Genomic DNA, 19,206 nt, shown 5'->3' on the forward strand with positions numbered 1-19,206 from the left:
ATACATATGTCTTGTGTGTGTGTGTAAGTTTAAGATTTCATGTACATTACAAATGCACATTCAATTCAATAAAGTGTGCTTCTTTTTCACAAGAGTGGGGTGAAATCGTACCTTAAGAATGAAGCAGTGGTCTGTTGGTGCTTTGTATTTGATTCTGTATTCTTTGCAGTAGTAGACGTTCACATTGTCAAACTGCACCAAGCACACAAGATCCCGTGAAGCCTGATGAAGACGGAGTGAAACCCGTTACTCAACAAAATTTAGTTGCTTTACCTTTTCCCCAAGCCAGTTATTATTTAGGTCTATATAGCAACCCGATGTACATTGAGCTTAACGAGTGAGGATTTGTCTGAACTCCATGTCTGGTCAAAAAATACACTGTTTTACTGCCTGGATTGCCTGAGCTGACCTTTGTCTTGCCTTTGGGTGAGTAATACAGTCCAGAGGCCCGCAGCAGGAAGTAACGCTGTTTCCAGGATTTCTTTCCATCCTCCTTCAGATACAGAATGCCCTCCAGGTCAGGCACAATGACGGAGGCTCCACAGAAGTTCTCCTACAGGAATACAGAACCAGACATGAAGTTTTTCATCATACGCTTACACTCGTGTCATTCCATATACAATTCTGCAGAACACACATTGGAATGGGTCAGACTTGTTTAGACCTCCATTACTTGATCAAGAGGGTTCCATTATGATGTTAAATATTACACCATTACATTTCTTTTGATGAATGTCTTCATCTTTATCTTTAGATGAAGTCTCTCCATTACATCAAAGTTAAAGCCAGACTCACCTCCAGAAGTTGTTCTTTGTCTTTTTCTTTCATGTCCTTTAGAGATTTCTTATCCTTTTTCCACAAATAAAAATTCTGTGAAAGAAATTAAAATTAACTTAATCTAGCATTCGGCAAAATTTCAGGAATTAATTGTCAAGTATTCTTGTTTGTCATGAGGCTACTTTAAAGACAGTTCCTTCTACACAAACTGACACTTCTTCTACCATTAGAGAAAACTGTCAATGTACTGAGATTAACTGTTTTTTCCAATTTCTGTTCCATTTTCACTGAAGTTACAGGACACACAAAATAGAGAAGTTAGTGAATTGTTTTAGTGTTAGAAATGGCACAGTTCTTACAAGCAGAACTGTCTAGGAAATACTGTATAGAAGTATCTACTATTTTTAGAGCTTTTCTTTTAAGTTATTTATTGGTCACACTTTAGTTTGGGGATCAATTCTCAGTATTTACTAACTATTAACTACAACTTTTGCCTCAATAAACTCCTAATTTGCTGCTAATTAATAGTTAGTAAAGTAGTAGTTAAGTTTAGGTATGGGGTAAGAGTAAGGGATGTAGAATCATGCAGGATAAGGCATTAATATGTGCTAATTAATATGCTAGTAATAAGCAACTAGTTAATAGTGAGAACTGGTCCTTAAAGTAAAGTGCTGGCTATTTATTAGTAATTTAATTTCTATCATGACAACTCTCAGAGGGATTGACAAGGCATTGTTAATGTATTTGGTCTTGGTGGAATAGATCTGCTACGCTGCTGCTGCTGCGGCAGAGCAAGTACCGAGACTTGCTACTGCCAATACATCCACAACATGCTGCTGTGAGCATGTAAGAAATATTGCTGCTGCGAATATAACACATGAAATAACCCCATATAACGTACATCAATCACCTTGTAGCAGATCTATACAGGTGGAGCTGGGGAAGGTGGAGGGATTCTGAAGCAAGCTGCACTGCTACTGCAAGCACTAATCATATATTTGAAGTTTGAGCAGCGAGCTCATTGGCTACCGATACAGGAGAGAACCAATCAGCCGTGCCATGTGATAATGATGTCATTAGGTCAGATTGAGTTAGACCTATCGGACTGCGCCATCTAGAGTTTCATGCCAGAACTCTGTATTTGTATCATCAAGAAGCACAGATAGCTGTTCAAACACTTGCCTGAGGGTTTCTGAACACTTCATACTTGTCTTTTTTCTCCTGAAAAAGCACTTTGTTTTCAGTGTCCCTTGTCCATGTAGAAAGAGGCTCCACTAGGTTCTCATGGTCCTCAAACCCTCGTTCTGTGGAAAGTTCAAAGTCAATTCAAATGTCATCATTTTTGTCTGTACCAAATTCTCCTTTTTATAACTAAATATTGATAATTGATATTGCCTCCTTAAACTTATGCACAGGTTGTGTAAAGAATCATTTGACAGACACTTTTATCCACAGCAACTTAATATTACTATAAATAAATAAACCATGATCTCGGGTTTACCTTGCAGCTTTACCAGCAATAAGCCTGGATGGAAAACAATGTTAACTTTAATTGCACACACACACACACAGACACACACACACACACACACACACACACACACACACACACACACATTTTGTCGCTGATTTGCCTTTTTTTTAGATTTAAGGATTTTCCCATTCAAATTGACAGGACTTGGTCTTGGCTTCCTGAAATAGCTGTAAAATGAACAGACTAATATAAGCATGAAAGTAAACAGCAAACTAAAATATAGGGCAGAACTTCCTCTGAAAGTAACTGATGTAAGCTGTTTTCTTTTTTAAACTGTTAACATGACTTTAGCTTGTTTATTGGATTGAAGCTGAAAGTATTAACAGAAAAAAAAAATAATAGCAAAAACCTGCAGTTTTTTTTTTTATAATTATGGAAAATAACTTGAGAAATAACACTTTAGATAAAGGAACACTATTAACTAGCTGCTTATTAGCATGCATATTACTAGCATATTGGCTGTTTATTAGTACTTATAAAGCACATTTTAATTTCTTATTCTGCACAAACATATTCTAGATCCCTTAACCCTACTCAAAACCTAAACATAACTACTACAAACAACTACCTTACTTACTATCAATAAGCAGCAAAACACATTCAACTCATTAACCAAATGTCAGGTTTTTACTGTATGCACCTCCCATTGCATCTGTGCCAACCCAGACATTGTGGTCTTATATGTACTATGCTGTCTGCAACCTCTCAGATTCTCATATACTGATTAAAAACTGGAATGAAGAGATCTTCTGGGTGGTCTGATGTTTGGTGTGGTTACTGGCATTAAACTGATGGTGTGAGTCTGCTTCGCAGGCAATAAATGGAAGCTATTTTCCCTGAGCATATGTGTGATTTCCTGTGTCCCTCAACACGATGAGAGCACACTAATAGACGGGAGTGATGAGCTGTATATGTGGACAGCTGTGTGTCAGAGCTGTTTAGATGTTCCCTCATGATTATAAGTCACTCGCAGTATAAAACATCATCATGCGAGGATGATGCTTCTCTAAAATTAACCTGGGTGTAACAAAGAACTTTAACTTAGAGCATTTTTATTTCATTGATAAAAGACTTCTTCTCTGTTTTTGTTTTTAAATATACTTTTAGGTTTGAAGTACACCACAAGTGTACATTCAATACAATTATGTGCACTTTTTTTTCTCTAGGGATGAGAAAAAATGGAATAATAACAAGACAAATCCAGTCTATTCATCTCAAATTTGGCAGTCAGAAAGCAAACATATGGTAATGGCTGTAGATGAAGCCTCACAGCAGATGGAGAAAGAGAAATTGGGGATTTCGATCATAAGGACTGTATTTCCTCATGATAAGGAGATTGAGTGATGGTGTCTGGGGCAGTAAATTAAACCCACCTGCCGTTTGGTGTATGAGAGTGAATGTGTATAGTGGTATGTCAGCTCTGTTCTGTGAGCTCACTGGAGCCTGGCTGTCAGCACGCCAGTAAAAACACACTTCATCATCTTCGCAAAATCCAGCCCTATAAAGCTGATGACAGCTGAATGGACATGCAGGTGTGTGTGTACATGGATGATACTCACCAGTCTGTAAGTCAGGGTTGGTCTCGCACACACACCAGTCCACATTGCAGTCACAGTGGGTCTTCTCAAACAGGTTGTCTATCACATCTCTGACTGTTTGTCTCTCATCCACCATCAGAGTCTTTGAGCTGCCATCCATAATCTCCACTTTTACAACCAGCTATCACAACAAACCATAAATAACAAGGTTGAACTCAATTAACGCATGTTTGTTTGTTTCTTTTTTGTGGTGATTGGCATCTGCTTTTCATGGAATTGTGGCATAGTTTATTGAAATCTGTGCGACAAAATTTTTGCATGCCCAAAAAGACTAAAACAAAAACTGATCTGATGCTTTAGATGTTGGTCAGATGGTTTCATCCTGTTTAAGTGAGTGGTTCTTGGCCAGAATATTCTGCAAAGTGGACCAAATGGAACTTCTGGCTAAACAAAACTAGTTGAAATCTAAATAGTTTAAGGAGCCCGATGGGAACACATAAGGACATGCTGGTGAAAAGCCATGCTGGTCTTTTCAACCAAGTCTATGCACAGATGTTTGGAAGACAGAGATATAAATGCCTTATAGAAGGATACATTTTCCGTGAAACAGATGGGAAGGATAAATGACAATAAGTTTAAGGAAACTACTGGCTCTGTAATGTCTTGTGAACTGCACAGGGACATCCCTGAATATCAGCAATAATGCTAAAAGTATAACTTAGTGCATTCAAAACTGTCACGTTTTCATGGTTTGTACAGACCACATTGTTCAATTATAGTTGCAACTTTAAATCTGTCCTTGCTGTAATCACTGTTACAAAATATACTGTACACTGTTGGTGAACCACTTTGAGTAGCCAACTTTAGATCACTCAGTGGAGGCATTAAGTCAGTGTGGGTCATGTAAATAATAACCAGACTAATTAGAAATCAGACTGTTGATCCCTCCTGCAGTCTACGCCCTTGTTATTGCAAACAATTATTGCTCAAAGCTTGCTCTTTTATTGCTCAAGAGGCTATTTAGTCTTCATGATATTTTGTCTAAGATTCTTCTTTTAATATTCTTTATGAGACCCAAAATTCACATAGACTATGCAACATTTAACATATTGTATAATTATGGATCTATACATTTAATTTGGACAATTATGTAGTCGAGACCAGCTCATATGAGGTCAGGTGAAGACCTGAGTAGGTTGAGTCAGAGTCAGAACAGAGGCTGAAAGAGGGTCGAGTCCAATTCAAGACAGAGACCTGAAGATGGTTGTGTCTAAGTCAAGAAAGAGACCAAGTCGACAAAGACCTGAAAAGTATTGAGTCAGAGAAGCCAGAGGCCTGAAGATGGTTGAATCCGAGTCTACACTGAGACCTGAACAGGGCTGAGCCTGAGTCAAGACCGACACAGAAAGAGGGTTGAGTCTGAGTAAAGACCGAGACCTGAAGAGGGTTGAGTCTGAGTCAAGACCGAGACCTGAATAGGGTTGAGTCCAAGTCAAGAAGATGGATTTTCTCCTTTTTTCTTCTTAGGAGAAACATCTAAGAAGTAGCTGATCTCAGTCCAAGAGCCAGAGTTACTAAACAGGGCAAATTAGCATGCAAATGCAATCTCATAAACGCTGATGGGAGTAGAAAGTTCTGTGGCTGATCTAACAACAATGCACAAATTAAAGAACACAGATGCAGGAGCAGCACAAGACATGCTTTTTGGGCATTCAATAATGGTACAAATACCAGTAAATTGACTAATGAAAATTGTATGTAAAAATGTTGCATGATTTATTTAAATATTCTCCTCCCATAAATTTTGTGTCTGAAAGGGAGACTTCAAAAAATGCATATACAATAAGTTACAATAAAAATCACTGTATCCATGCCTTTTCATCAGCAATTTCTTCTCACAGTAGTTCTTTTAATGCAAAAAAAGCCAGTTTCTCTATTTATTCATACTGATGTAAGAATAGGGCAAATGATTTAGATTAAACAGATAGTGTTTGTGATTTCTCTCAAGGGATGTCCAACATAAGGCCTCCTTGGGCTTCCATGAGAGGGAAGAGGCCTGAGTGTGTAGCAGGGTGTAGGCATGCTTTAGAATGCCCTGATCTGACTGTCTGATATTATTACTCTTTTAGAAATGGATCAGTGTGGTGTATGTCCTCTCATCCAGATCACCTAAAATGCAGCTAGCATTTTCTACCCCACAGCATTGAACGATGCCATGAAAAACACCTATATTTTTGCAGTTAATTGACTCACATTCTTGATAAATGGATTTAGAAACAGTCTTCAGCTGTTTTAGAATAACCAAAGCCAGCATGAATCATCATGAGCAGTGGCTGACTGCAATGAATATTAAAATCATTCAAGTGCATTCAAGATGGAAAAAATATTAAAACAACTGTATCTCTCACCTTTTTCACTTTGGCCTCCTTTAGCTTCTCCAAAGCAAGCTTGATTTTATCTGCTTTGATCTGTTCCTCTAGTTCTTCCTGAGGGAAACAAAATAATCATTAACTAACAGACGTAACAATATACAGTATATCAGTCATTTTTGGAGTGATCTGAACTTAATTGTGGTTTCATGGGGTCAATGTGACGTTAAAGGGCTCTACATATGGGAAATGCAAGGTTTTATTTTGACTCTCCACAGAGTCTAAAAACGACAAGAGTAAGATGGTATCGTGTTGTCTGGTTTTGCAGTCTCAGAGAGTCTTAACTGTAATAGAACCTCATATGTGGCTTATTTTGAACGCTTCACATAGGCAGCAGCTCCGCACAGTGTACAAAGTAGAGTTAACGTTAGCATGATGCTAAGCTAGTAATGTGATTAATTAGCATTAAATACATACAAATGTTTTCACACATGTACAATAGCCTATCCCAGAACATCACCAGGCAGGGTCAATTATGCTGCCCAACTTGTTGAACAGCCTTCACATCACAAGTAGGCTACATACAGTATGTAATTATTTAAAGTGCTTGCTAGGTTGGCACCTCACTTAAGGTTTTGAAACAGAGCTGATCTACATTATAAAACCATCTGGATATCTCCTGTTGTACATTCTGCCAAGCACTGGGCTAGACATTAAAAAAAAAAAAAAAAAAGAATATCCGGCTGAGCTGACATTGCAATCATAAGGATAATTACATTTTATGGTTAGGCTTTTTTACATGCCGAGTAGAAATGGATACTGTAGACATTCATAAGGTTCATACTTCATAAAGTTATTGCAGTTTTACAGTGTTGGCTGCACTTAAATTCCATTATATCCACTCACATCTGTTGTTTGGCCTGGTTGGGTTAAAATAAGCCCTGTAACATTCAACTAAGTATGTGTTAACCACATGAGGCCTGTGGGTGTGCGGACCATTCAGAATGCTACTTACTTTTGAGGGTTTGGAGGCGGGTGGTGGAGCTGGAGCTGCAATGGAGTTGGAGGAAGTTGCATGTCTTGAGGTGTCAGTTGATGCTGGGAGGCTAAAATTATCCTGAGGCTGTGAGGGTATTGGGGCAACTGGAGCTGACCCCTTCAATGTATCTTTTTCTGTGGCAAACTTTTCCTCAGTGGCACTGATATCTGCCACCAGGTCAGCCATCAAGGCATCCAAGTCATTGTCTTCCAGATCATGTAGGGATGCTTTAGAGGAACACAGGGTCACAATGTGGAGAGAAAAAAAAAAGTCACATTGTTGACAACCTACGGAGCCCCCACATGACATGTGGGGGGAAAACAAAATATCACAACCTGATCTCATGACAAGACCTAAGTATTTTAGGTGTGCTTTATCATATGAATTTTGTAAAATATGATACAAAACATAAGATTTATAAAAAAAATAATAGTTATAATAATAAGCATGAAGGTCCACCCCAACCCCATCGTAAATCGTACGAAAATTTACAAATGAGATACAAATTATGAACATACCTCCAATCCTAGGATCAAACAGTTATTTATTGTAGCTAACCCTAAAGCACAGCATTATTTCAACAGCACTGCAACTTGTTTATAAGTCAGCTGCTTCACCATAATAATTTACAGACTAATTTAATAGAATAAATTCTGGTACAATCACTCAGTTTTGAAGTCTTCACTGAAATGTATGCATATAAATAAATAAAATAACAGTGCTGTCAAAATTAGCTCGTTAATGCATACGATTCATTTTTACACTTTAACGTATTAAAATTATTTAACGCAATTAACGCAGTTGGCCAGCCTACACACAGCTGCTGCTTCTGTCTATTTTTCTTGACAAGAATTGTGTTTATTTAGACGCAGAACGTCCTTACGACCACATCAAATGGGAAACTTTTCAGACGCGCACTCCAACTTCTCCTCAGCGTCAGGTGCTACAGGTGGCGAGGAGCTTCAGTAGAACATCAGTGAGCTGCGGTCAGATGAGATGTTCTCAGCCCTTATGTCTAGGGTTGCCAACCGTTCTGTATAGGCTAATACGGAATCGTCCCGTATTTAAGGCATATGCTGTATGACCACCTAGACCATTCCACTCATTCTCTACTATAGGGGAGGAAGAATTTTATAAACTTGTTAAATGATCTAAACCAACAACATGTTAGACCCTATTCCATCTAAGCTCATAAAAGAGGTGCTTCCAGAAGTCATAGATCCTCTTCTGACTATTATTAATTCATCATTGTCTTTTTTTGGTCAATGGCACAGTCTATTTCAGTTGCCTCAAAATAGCAACGCGCCAACAATGCGCCTGAAAACACCTAGTTTTCAGACCAGCACGCCCATGGGCGCACAAATGGGCGTAAATGCATTTGCTATTTAAACAACGTGGCGTGGGACGTGAAAATGATAACTGCGTTGGGCTGAAAATAGCAAAAAACACTTGCGTCGTGCCTGGTGCCGCATTGCGCCGGGTATATGAAAGCTGCATTAAAACTGTGCATTTATGTAAGTATTTGTTATATATGAGTCACATTTAAAGAACATGTCTCTGAAATGCAGTGGTTTTCAAAACTGTCCTTGAGCAGCCCAGCACTGTCTCCCTCATCTAACACACCCGATTCAACTCGTCAGCTCATTAGTGGGGACTTTAAGACCTGAGGTGGGTCAGAAAAGTTAAAGAAAATACGATGCTTGTCAGATCTGCGTCATGTTCAGCAGTGGCAGCTATTAAAGCAGACAAAATAACCTCAAACCCAGCTGCTGTGATGTCTGTTAATCAAAGAACAAAAGAAAAAAAGAGGAAATCAATAACTTTGGTACCTTTAAGGATTTAAATTTATAATTTAATGTTTTATAACTTGATTCCATTTCTTACATGCTGAAGGGCACAGGTAGCTAACTATGACATTTATTATGGGTATTTATTATACTGTAATGTTGAATGGCTATAGTCAATGGTAAAATATTGGGGGGGGAAACAATTTCCTAGAGACATCAGTAGTATTGGTAACATTGATACTCGCCTTCAGTCATAAAAAAAGATGTTATTAAACAAATATTAAAAACATATGTTGTTTCTACATTGATTTGGAGATTGAATGTAAAGTCATTGCAATATAAAAGTATATTTAAAAACGTTATTGTTAGGTGGGATTAATCATGATTAATTTCAGAAAAATGTATGACTCAGTGCGATTAATTACTTAGATTTTTTAGCGCTTGACAGCACTAAATAATACATACTATTATTATTATTATTATTATTATTATACATAATATTTATTTCAAAAATTGACAACCCTCTTACAGTATATCTAAAATATTTATGGATGAATTCTTACTGTCAAACGATTAATCGTGATTAATCGCATCCAAAATAAAGCTTTTATTTTTTTTAGCTTAACAGAGTATAATTTTAGAGCTGAACGAGGACAATATGTAAGCTATTCAGACTTTGATTGCAGACATATTGTACAGAAACATTCTTCACTTCAAACAACTGTTCATCTTTGGGCTGCCCTCAGACATAATTGCAAGCAATTTTGTAGTTAATTAATCACTAATTTCCTTCAAAAAGCAACACTTGATGAACAGAGCCTTTTAGGTGAAATAATTTGGTAAAGAAGCAGACACGGGTGAAAAATATTAGGATGAAATATTGTTTACCATTGAAATCTGTAAAACCAATGGAAAAATTCATTTGCTGAGGGTCAGGAATGGAGGGAGGTTTAGGCAAAGGCGCAGACTCTTCTTCTGCACCCAAACTCTGTGAAAAGACAAATGAGGAACAAGTCATATGAAAGACAAATACGGAAGCAATTTTTTTTAACTACAGAAAAAACAGTAAAGGAACTATCATCTTATTAAACAGATGTGAAATGTATTAATCTTAATATGTGTGCTTCCTGCTTTTGTTCCATATTTTGTGCTCATACTGTTTGCAGCTGACTTATACCATTACTAATTTATTTTGCATTGAGAAAATATACACATTTTGAACTCACCACATCTCATTAATGAAACCGAATGAAAATGTTCATTGCCTTTGTTTGAATGGGATATAAATGTTGTGTTCTATTGAAGTAGCCATAATCTATTTCATATCTTTTTTTTTTACATAAAAGCACATAAAGGCATACATTGCACTGATGAGCCAGGTTTTCCCTCTTGAAGATATGAGACACATCCACAGGAAACATACCTGCGTTAGGAGATCCATCTCCTGCAGCATGTCGCTGAACATGGCATCAATGTCATCCATCTGCAACAGGAATAGTTGAAAGATGAGAATTTACATCTTTAGAACAAGTCATGCAATAGGATTGTGAACAACTCTGCTTAAAGACTGTAAATAATGATGTAAGTGCAGCACGGAAAATACAAAGAACACAGAACTCAAGGTGTGAACACAGGCCTAGTTTTAACAAATGTATTCTGATTATTAAATGTAAATGCAAACATATTTTCAGTGTAATTTCATTTATTATGTCCGTATGCAATACTTTCTCAATCGCAACATTGATAAGTCAAATATTTGCTAAGACTTTATTTTAAGGTGTACTTACTATAGTTATAACAGTAAATAATGCATAATTACAAGTAACCCTAAACCAAACCCTATTCCTAACTACCCTATATTAAGTACATATAGTTACTTACTTAGTACATGTTCATATGATTAAACTATTACAACGTCACCTTAAAATAAATAGCAACCAAATATATATTTTTTAAATATAATAACTACTAAACTGGAGGTTTTCATCATCGACCATGGCAACATACTGCACTGCTTTCATGTCACTACATGCATTCTCTCTTTCTGTGTCAGTGGAGATTCGAAAAGCTGATTGGCATCATTTTGTGACTCCACATGTTACTACGACTATGGCTTATGATAGATAGTGTTCATTTTAACATGTATAATTGTAAACTTTTGTTTACTTTGCAATAAAGACTGGCCAGCTGTACTTATTGTCCTAACCCAGGGCTCTTGAACTGTTGGCCTGTGAGGCAAATATGGCCTGTGACATATATTGCATGACCATCTGATTGATTTAGATTAATCTGTCACTTTTATTATCTCCTCGTTGTGTTAAACCAATGTGTCTTATGAGCTCGTAGTGCTTATGAAAAGTGATAACATGAAGCATCACTGAATACTCATGCATGCAAACATCCTGACTATGCTTGATTCTACATACAGCTGTGAGTCAGCATTCTCAGATGAACATCATTAGATCAGTTACTTAGGTTACACTTGATTTCGATAGTCCACTTTAGACATTCTACTAACTATAAGTAACTTTGTAACTACACATGTAAAAAATTAAAATAAAATAAAAACATTTATGTAGTTTAGTTCACTTGGCTGTTTCCTTATAAAAGTCCAAAAAAATGTCAAGTTTTTCGTCAGGTGTTTTTTTTTTTATTATATGATGTCATTACCTTGCTGTCTTGCCGCCAGCCAATCGCTGCATTGCTGATCGTGGTTTCGAGTATCAATACATCTGCCCTTTACGGAGAATACGAGAAAGCTATAAGCCTGAAAAAGTTTATTTTTTATTTTTTTCCCCCACTGGTGTTGCCATCTGCATAATCTGGCAGCTTTTGTAACCGCTGTGCAGAATTGGTCAATTGGATGGTGCGATTTTTGATTACAGCAACGTGTGTTTATAGAGCAGAGTACCTGTGCACAAGTAAAAAAAAAAACATAACCCAAAGCTAAACATTGCACAATATCCATACAGAGGCTAGAGATAAAAGTGTGGCTTGCATAACTCATTCTTTGCCAAGACATGCAGAATCTTGTCCATGAATGCTCAGTACTACCTGAGTGTACAATATTACAGAAAGTATGAATTGCAAGCAAATTAATTTGTTTGAATTCTCTGTCTCATTCTATTGTAAATTTTGGAGATACAGCAAATTAATAAATAAGTTCATGTTCTAGATTAAACTTCCCTTTTCTCACAGTTAAAATATATAAGCCAGTTTAAGATCTGTTAATTATCGTCACTTCTGATTATTCTATCTGCCCGCACGCAGTTCAGCTATAATAAGACAATGTCTGTAAATCTTGGTCCAAAATACCCAACTCTGGCCTACTTCCCCCTTTTTCTCCCACATTCAGCAATTCGTTTGTGCAACCATTTTGAATTAATGCACATGTTATCACTTTTTAAACATCGACGTCGAGCTTGTATCGCATGATTTGTGCCACAGAGATGAATGATTCCTTTAAATCATGTAGCTTATTGAGAAGAAGCATACTTTAAGTTTTTCTCCTGCTGGATGATAAAAAAGGCAAATCCATAAACTTACATTGAGGGAGGGATTAAAGCAATATTGGGAGGATCAGAACTACAATAGTTTTTCTTTTATTTAACCTCTTAAATGCCAGTGGGCCCGTTGGCGCTCTTTTTTTGTTGTTGTCTTTTTTCTCTGTCACATATCTTAGTAATAATCATAAATTACATATCATTTGAAAGCTTAAAATCTCAAAATTCATCAACCATTTTGAAATCGGACATTGCGTTACCATGGAAATGGTACTTTCTAATCTTTTGGCAGTCTCCTTCCCCTTAGTGGGTGGAGTCAGGTGTCATATTACAAAATGTATTATGGTCTTTTAGAATCAAAACTTTTTATAATCTTGACAAAATACATATCGTCGGAAAGGTCTGAGTCTCAAGATTCCATATTTCGTGGTTATTTTATAGAAGTAATATTGACAGAGATATTTAGATATTTGTAACATAATACAAATTAAATGGAGTTTTGATGGCACCCGGTGGCTGTTTGCGGTATAACGTCCTAAATAAAATCTCTCAGGAACCTCAATTTTATGAGGACATAACTTATTTAGACATAAGGCTTTAATTTTTAGCAATTTTGGATTAAAAAATATTTAATTTATATAAAATATGGTACAGTGCATTTTCTTTACAGTAAATTTAAACGTCTTTTGTCACGTCGTGCTACTGTGTGGAGCACGGAGACGAAGGAGCGAAGAGACGAGCAGTAGAATTCAAACCAACAAGCTTTAATGCCATCCAGGGAACAAGGAAAACACACGTAACACGGGTAGACATGTACAATACCGGATGCTGAACTAAAGACAGGGAACACTATTTAAACACATGACAGGATGAGGAGAGGATGAGACACACCTGGGATCAATGGAAATAAAACGGGGAACACCTGGAATCAAATCAACATAATTAGGACAGGAACAGGAAACTAACCAAATATGGGCCTATGCCCATGGAAGGTACATGGGGAGCAAGACACACACAAAACATGGAACAAAGTCTGACATAACTCCCCACTCCCGGAAGGCGTGTCCTCGCACCACACAACATCCAACAGGGAGGGGGGGGGTGAGCACTCTGGAGGTCCCTCAGGACAGACACAGGACGGCGGGCCTCCAGAGCGGTACCCGTTCGCGGCGCCATGGCAGATCAGGAGACTCGGGAGGCCATGGCGGAGCAGGGAGCACGGAGAGCCATGGCGGAGCCGGGAGCTCAGGAGGCCATGGCGTAGCAAACAGTTCAGGAAGCCATAGCGGAGCCGCCTCAGAGGCCGCGGCCGCAGCACCCGCCCCGGCCTCTACAGCTGGAGCCTTACTACCCCCCCAAGGGGGGACTTAAGGGGCTGAACTCGGGGCCTGGAGCCCTACCTGGGCTTAACGGGGGGTCAGGAGCCCTCCCTGGGCTTAACGGGGGAGCAGGAGCCCTCCCTGGGCAAAAAGAGGATCAGGAGCCCTCCCTGGGCTAAACGGGGAATCAGGAGCCCTCCCTGGGCTTGACTGGGGGTCTGGGAAGCTCTTACGAGGTGCTGGCACTGGAGGGCGCTCTGGAGGAGCAGGCACAGCAAGGCGCTTTCGAGGAGCTGGCACTGGAGCAAGCTCTGGGGCTTGAGCCGACACGGGAGCGGGCTCTGGGGCTGGCGGGCTTGTCTTCGGCGCGGCCGGTGGGCTGCAGTGAACCATGGCCGGGGGGCATGACAACGGCACGGCCGGCACGCTGAACTTCGGAGCGGCCGGTTAACTTGACGATGCTGCGGCTGGTGGGCTGGTTCTGGCTCGAGGCCAGGATTCCTTCCCTCCAGCTTAGTCTCTTGGTGTCTGGGAGGTCCACGGGGCGATGGTAGTTGGCCCCGTGCCAGAACAGCGAGTTGACGGTGGAGTCATCTAAGGCCATAGCCGCGGTGAACCTGCAGAACTCCCAGGAATACTCAACGAAGGGGAGATCCAGGCGAGCTAGGGCGGCAAACCGAGCGGCAATTTCCATGCCGCGGGAAAAACAGGGGAAACAAAAAACTTTCACAAAAGGCGGAAAACAAACACGGGGGAATGATGCCGCTTACTTCTTTGTTGGTCCGGTAGACACGGGTAGACATGTACAATACCGGACGCCGAACTAAAGACAGGGAACACTATTTAAACACATGACAGGATGAGGAGAGGACGAGACACACCTGGGATCAATGGAAATAAAACGGGGAACACCTGGAATCAAATCAACATAATCAGGACAGGAACAGGAAACTAACCAAATATGGGCATAGGAAGGTACATGGGGAGCAAGACATACACAAAACACGGAACAAAGTTTGACATCTTTAACTTTTTGATACTTTAATATTTTGAAATGATTCCACTTCTGCAATAATCTGCAGATTGTCTTCTTAAAAAAGAGTCCAACCTTAGGTCTTGTATTCCAAAGCGTTATAACAATTAAAGTTTGAATAGTGCACTTTCACATCTACATTCAAAAATGGAGGGTGGCATTTAAAGGGTTATTCTAAGATTTTTATTTAAATAAATAAATAAATAATAAGTATAAATAAATTATTTATTTAATTTATTTTTTATGTTAAAAATTACATTTTTACTTTTTTTTTTTGATTTTACTTGAACACAATACAACACAGGTGATTCTTCATTAAAATATGAGCAAAATTCCAACAAAAACAAGGTCTTCAGCTGATATTATGTCAGACTAAACTGGCAGAGTCTGTACCACCAGCACCTGTGAGTAAAACAATTCTCTTGTATAATGAAGCACTGCCGTGCAGCCAATAAGAGAGCTGTTTCTGTGCTGCTACACATGGGGAAGTGGTTACAGCGACTTCCCCTCACAAGATGTTGAAAGCATCAAAGTTTCCAACCGGAAACAGATGACACTCACAATGTCTCTGCAGCTATCACAACGCGGTGTCTTTTTCCAAACAACTGACAAGTATATGCATCAATATATTATCAGTAGACATACACATTAAAATATAAGCAAATGTCTTAGATTTATGCTACATCGATTTGATGTACCAATACAGGAAGAACCAAAAACATGCAATTGCTCAGCATTAGTCATGTTGAAACCTTGTGTCAAGAGTAAATGTTTGGTGACATGTTTGAGGTGATAAGTAAATTTTCTGCTTCAAGAAAAAAAAAAATAAAATAAAAATATAAAGTGTTATGGTAACTATAATATTCCATAGCAAGGGCATCTGTGTAGGATTTGAAGTCTGGAAAGCTCAGTGTTTCCATTTGTTTCACAATTGCATGTGTTTTGAATTAAATATCAAGAAAGTTATTTAGTTATACTGCAATCAAACCGGTCTTACCTTGCAGGATAACTGTAACAAAATCCTGAATTTTGTATATTTCGGATATATTTCATTTCATTAACTAAATGTCTGATATAAATGTGTTTGGCCCATGTACAACTCATACTAGCTTACTGCGAGTCCCTTGTGAAAAGTACACTTATATATAGCATATAGCATAGCACATCTCTCTTCGACAAGCTGCTTAATTTATGTAATAATTCATAATCTGTATAAAATTAAAAGTACAAAATTAGTTACAGTATGTGCCTAAAGTTACTTTGGAGTTCAAATACCTACCGTAAATGCAATAGTAATAGTGATGCTTGCCTTAGCAAACACTATCAATAAGAGTTGATTCCTAAACAAACAGACTAAATATATGGTAACACTATTTTAAGGACCAATTCCCACTAACTAGTTGTGCATTAGCATGCATATTACTAGCATATTGGCTATTTAAAGCACATATTAATGCCTTGTTCTGCATGACCATATTTTAGATCCCATAATCGTACCTTATACCTACATTTAACATCTACCTTATTAACTATTAATAAGCAGCAAATTAGCAGTTTATTGAGGGAAAACTGTTAATTGTGAAATGTGTTTCCTATTCTAAAGTTTTACCAAATATGTAGACGTTCAAATGTCATTTTTGAGGCTGCAGTCTTGTTAGCATTTACCACAGAATTAAATATTAATGTAAGACGTTAGAAAACCTACAAACAGATATATTTTGCAGCATTCCATGAGTCGGAAAAAAATAACGTAGCTCATTTTCACAGTTCTCTGAGTAGCCTAGTAGCTATAATGTTGCTGCAGTAATGCTTTTTAAAATCGCCGAGATGCTATCATTCCTTAGTAGTTATTTTAGTCTGAGGAAAACAGTCATTACAGACCCAGACAGACTGCTGACTTTTGCTGACCTGATAGAAAAACAGTCTCCTGTTTGTTTCTTCATCAAACACTCGGGCACAGTGATTTAGCTCGGCTGGTGTGCCGTTCTATGATTCCTGTCGCAGTGCTTGTATACTTTAGCTGTTATGCTTGAAACACTAAACCTCTTCATCATAAGTACAGCCTGAGACAAAAAAAAAAGTATGCTTTGAGGCTAAAACTTATGCATGTGGAATATTTTTCTGGATGAATTTTTGTATTATTCAGTGGATAGTCCAAAACTATTAGACATTGTGTTTTAGCAAATATCACACTGATATGGGTGTGGTGTTATTTGTTCTGTTTGCCGTGTCAAACAATGTAACAATATAATGATTTAATTGACAATTAATCCAGTCATAAGAAAAGAGTCAGTAGTTTGAGATATTTTCCACAGTGCCTTCTGCCCAGTTTAAACAACTTAATGCTCAAAAGCAAATCTGCCCATGTCATCTTTATGTCTGGGCCCTAATCAATAATCATCAATACAACATACAGGTAGAGATACAGCATCCTGGTCTAGCATTTTAACTCCTTTTTTCATAAAAAACAATTAAAATGACTTATTTATGACAACAATTTACAGAACTGTGGAATTAGACAAGTCTTAGGCACCAGAGACACTACAAAATCATATTTTTACTTGATTAGTGTCAGCTGTAACAAGTATTTGAACAAAATAGACAACCCACTGAATCTAGTCCTATTTGTCTGAGGAAAAACATCACTTACCTTGGTTTATCTGGCAGCTTTAATGACTAGGTGATGGGGTCATAAATAAGTTTTCTGTAAAATGCCTCTCTTTCCTGTTTAACGGTGGACACCACCCAACCCACATGCAGCAGGGTGCTGAGCTGTGGCGCTTCTGTTAGTCACTGACACTTCACTTACTTCCTGCCTGACACGGAAGTTCAGGTCTAAACCTGTTTCTGCATTCCATGTGACGCTGAAAAGTAGTGGCACAGTTGAGATTGTGTATGAGACAAGCCAACCAGAGCTAGTTTATTATTTCTCTTTAGATTACATATTGGTCAATGATTGATAAGCATTTCTCTCTGTTAATAATTAATGCCATTGTTATGCGTGTCTGCTTTTTGTCAGCAATGACACATGCTTCAACATAAAGTGAATGTCATTTTATAAACCTGCTTGCTAGTGCATTTTTGTTGTGAAGGCAATTGCATGCCTGAATGAAGTATACAAATCATTAATGTTATAGAAGTAGTTCACCCAAAATGAAAATGTACTTTGGAGTTTGTTTCTTCATCAGAATAGATTTGGAGAAATGTAGCATTACATCACTTGCTCTCCAATGGCTCTGCAGTGAATGGGTGCCGTCAGAATGAGGGTCCAAACAGCTGATGAAAACCACAATAATCCACACAACTTCTTGTGACTTGAAAATCTGTTTGTATTGAGCAAATCCTTCATTAAGGAGTTCTAACTTTAGAATACGTTGTTGTCCCCTCACACCAAAATCCATATTTGACACATTTGTTCAGAACTGTTTTGGGCTGTTTTCGCTTGTTTGTGAATATTTTTCTCCTGATTAAGACGAGACAACTTTTTCACTGGAGAAAGCAATATTACGGATAAAAAACTTGTATTTTAGTCAAAAACAACAGTTTGAAGTTAAAAACATCTTAATGATGGATTTGTTTCTTACAAACACACAACTTTTTACTTCACAGGATGTAATTGATGGACTGGAGTCGTGTCGTTTACTTGTGAATTATTGTGGTGTGATGCTGCATCTATGACGCTAAAGTACAGTAGGTGTCAGAATAATTCCAAGATGAATGGTACAACATAACATAAACACTTTTGAGTTAATTAACTAAGATTTGCTCAGTAACTAAAGGTGCGCTATCCAGTCATTTCAGTAGAAATCCGCACCATCCACAATCAGGAATTTTACTTGAGGGCTAATAGGTTCACCATAGATTTTGCTCATGTTTAAGTTAGTCACAGATTTGTGAAAGCTGCTTGGTCTGAAAGTAACTTTTTAAAGCTGTGTTTTATTTCTTCTTGTGCTATTGACAAGAGACAATTTTGCCTTTTTTGATTTCTTTAGATTTGCATTAACAGAGTTTGGAATACAATGTGTCAGGATATTGTGCTAGAATTTAACAACACTCACATATTCAACATTCACAGATTGAAATGATTTATTGCAGTGAGGAGGACAAAAGGCATGTGTTTGGACCTTAGTTTTGGTTTTCATTCTTTCCAAATAAATAGGGAAATAGCATTGAAAAGAAACCTTAACTCTTCATTTCATGGGATTTTATCCAGTGTTGACATTGAATCTGGGAAAGCATGTTCCTTTCATAATATTATATTACACTGAACAAAATTATAAACGCAACACTTTTGTTTTTGCCCCCAT

At 37.9% G+C, this 19,206-nt stretch overlaps 1 protein-coding gene across 1 annotated transcript in view; it reads right to left on the reverse strand.

Annotated features, from left to right (window-relative positions):
* The window catches only part of LOC107675260 (amyloid beta A4 precursor protein-binding family B member 1-interacting protein), a gene marked incomplete at its 3' end in the record, with an annotated part of 28,258 nt that extends 10,589 nt beyond the window's left edge, over nt 1-17,669 (reverse strand). The window contains exons 1-10 of the mRNA XM_016469545.1: nt 17,550-17,669; nt 10,468-10,527; nt 9,933-10,032; nt 7,234-7,484; nt 6,258-6,335; nt 3,871-4,030; nt 1,960-2,081; nt 796-870; nt 410-553; nt 112-222 (exon numbers count right to left, since the gene is read on the reverse strand). Of these exons, the coding sequence (XP_016325031.1) occupies nt 112-222; nt 410-553; nt 796-870; nt 1,960-2,081; nt 3,871-4,030; nt 6,258-6,335; nt 7,234-7,484; nt 9,933-10,032; nt 10,468-10,527 (1,101 nt within the window). The remainder of the gene's footprint in view (nt 1-111; nt 223-409; nt 554-795; nt 871-1,959; nt 2,082-3,870; nt 4,031-6,257; nt 6,336-7,233; nt 7,485-9,932; nt 10,033-10,467; nt 10,528-17,549) is intronic.
* Between the last annotated feature and the right edge of the window lie 1,537 nt (nt 17,670-19,206).

Source organism: Sinocyclocheilus anshuiensis, unplaced genomic scaffold (assembly GCF_001515605.1).
Source record: "Sinocyclocheilus anshuiensis isolate Anshui unplaced genomic scaffold, SAMN03320099.WGS_v1.1 scaffold1090, whole genome shotgun sequence".
Lineage (NCBI taxonomy): Eukaryota > Metazoa > Chordata > Actinopteri > Cypriniformes > Cyprinidae > Sinocyclocheilus > Sinocyclocheilus anshuiensis.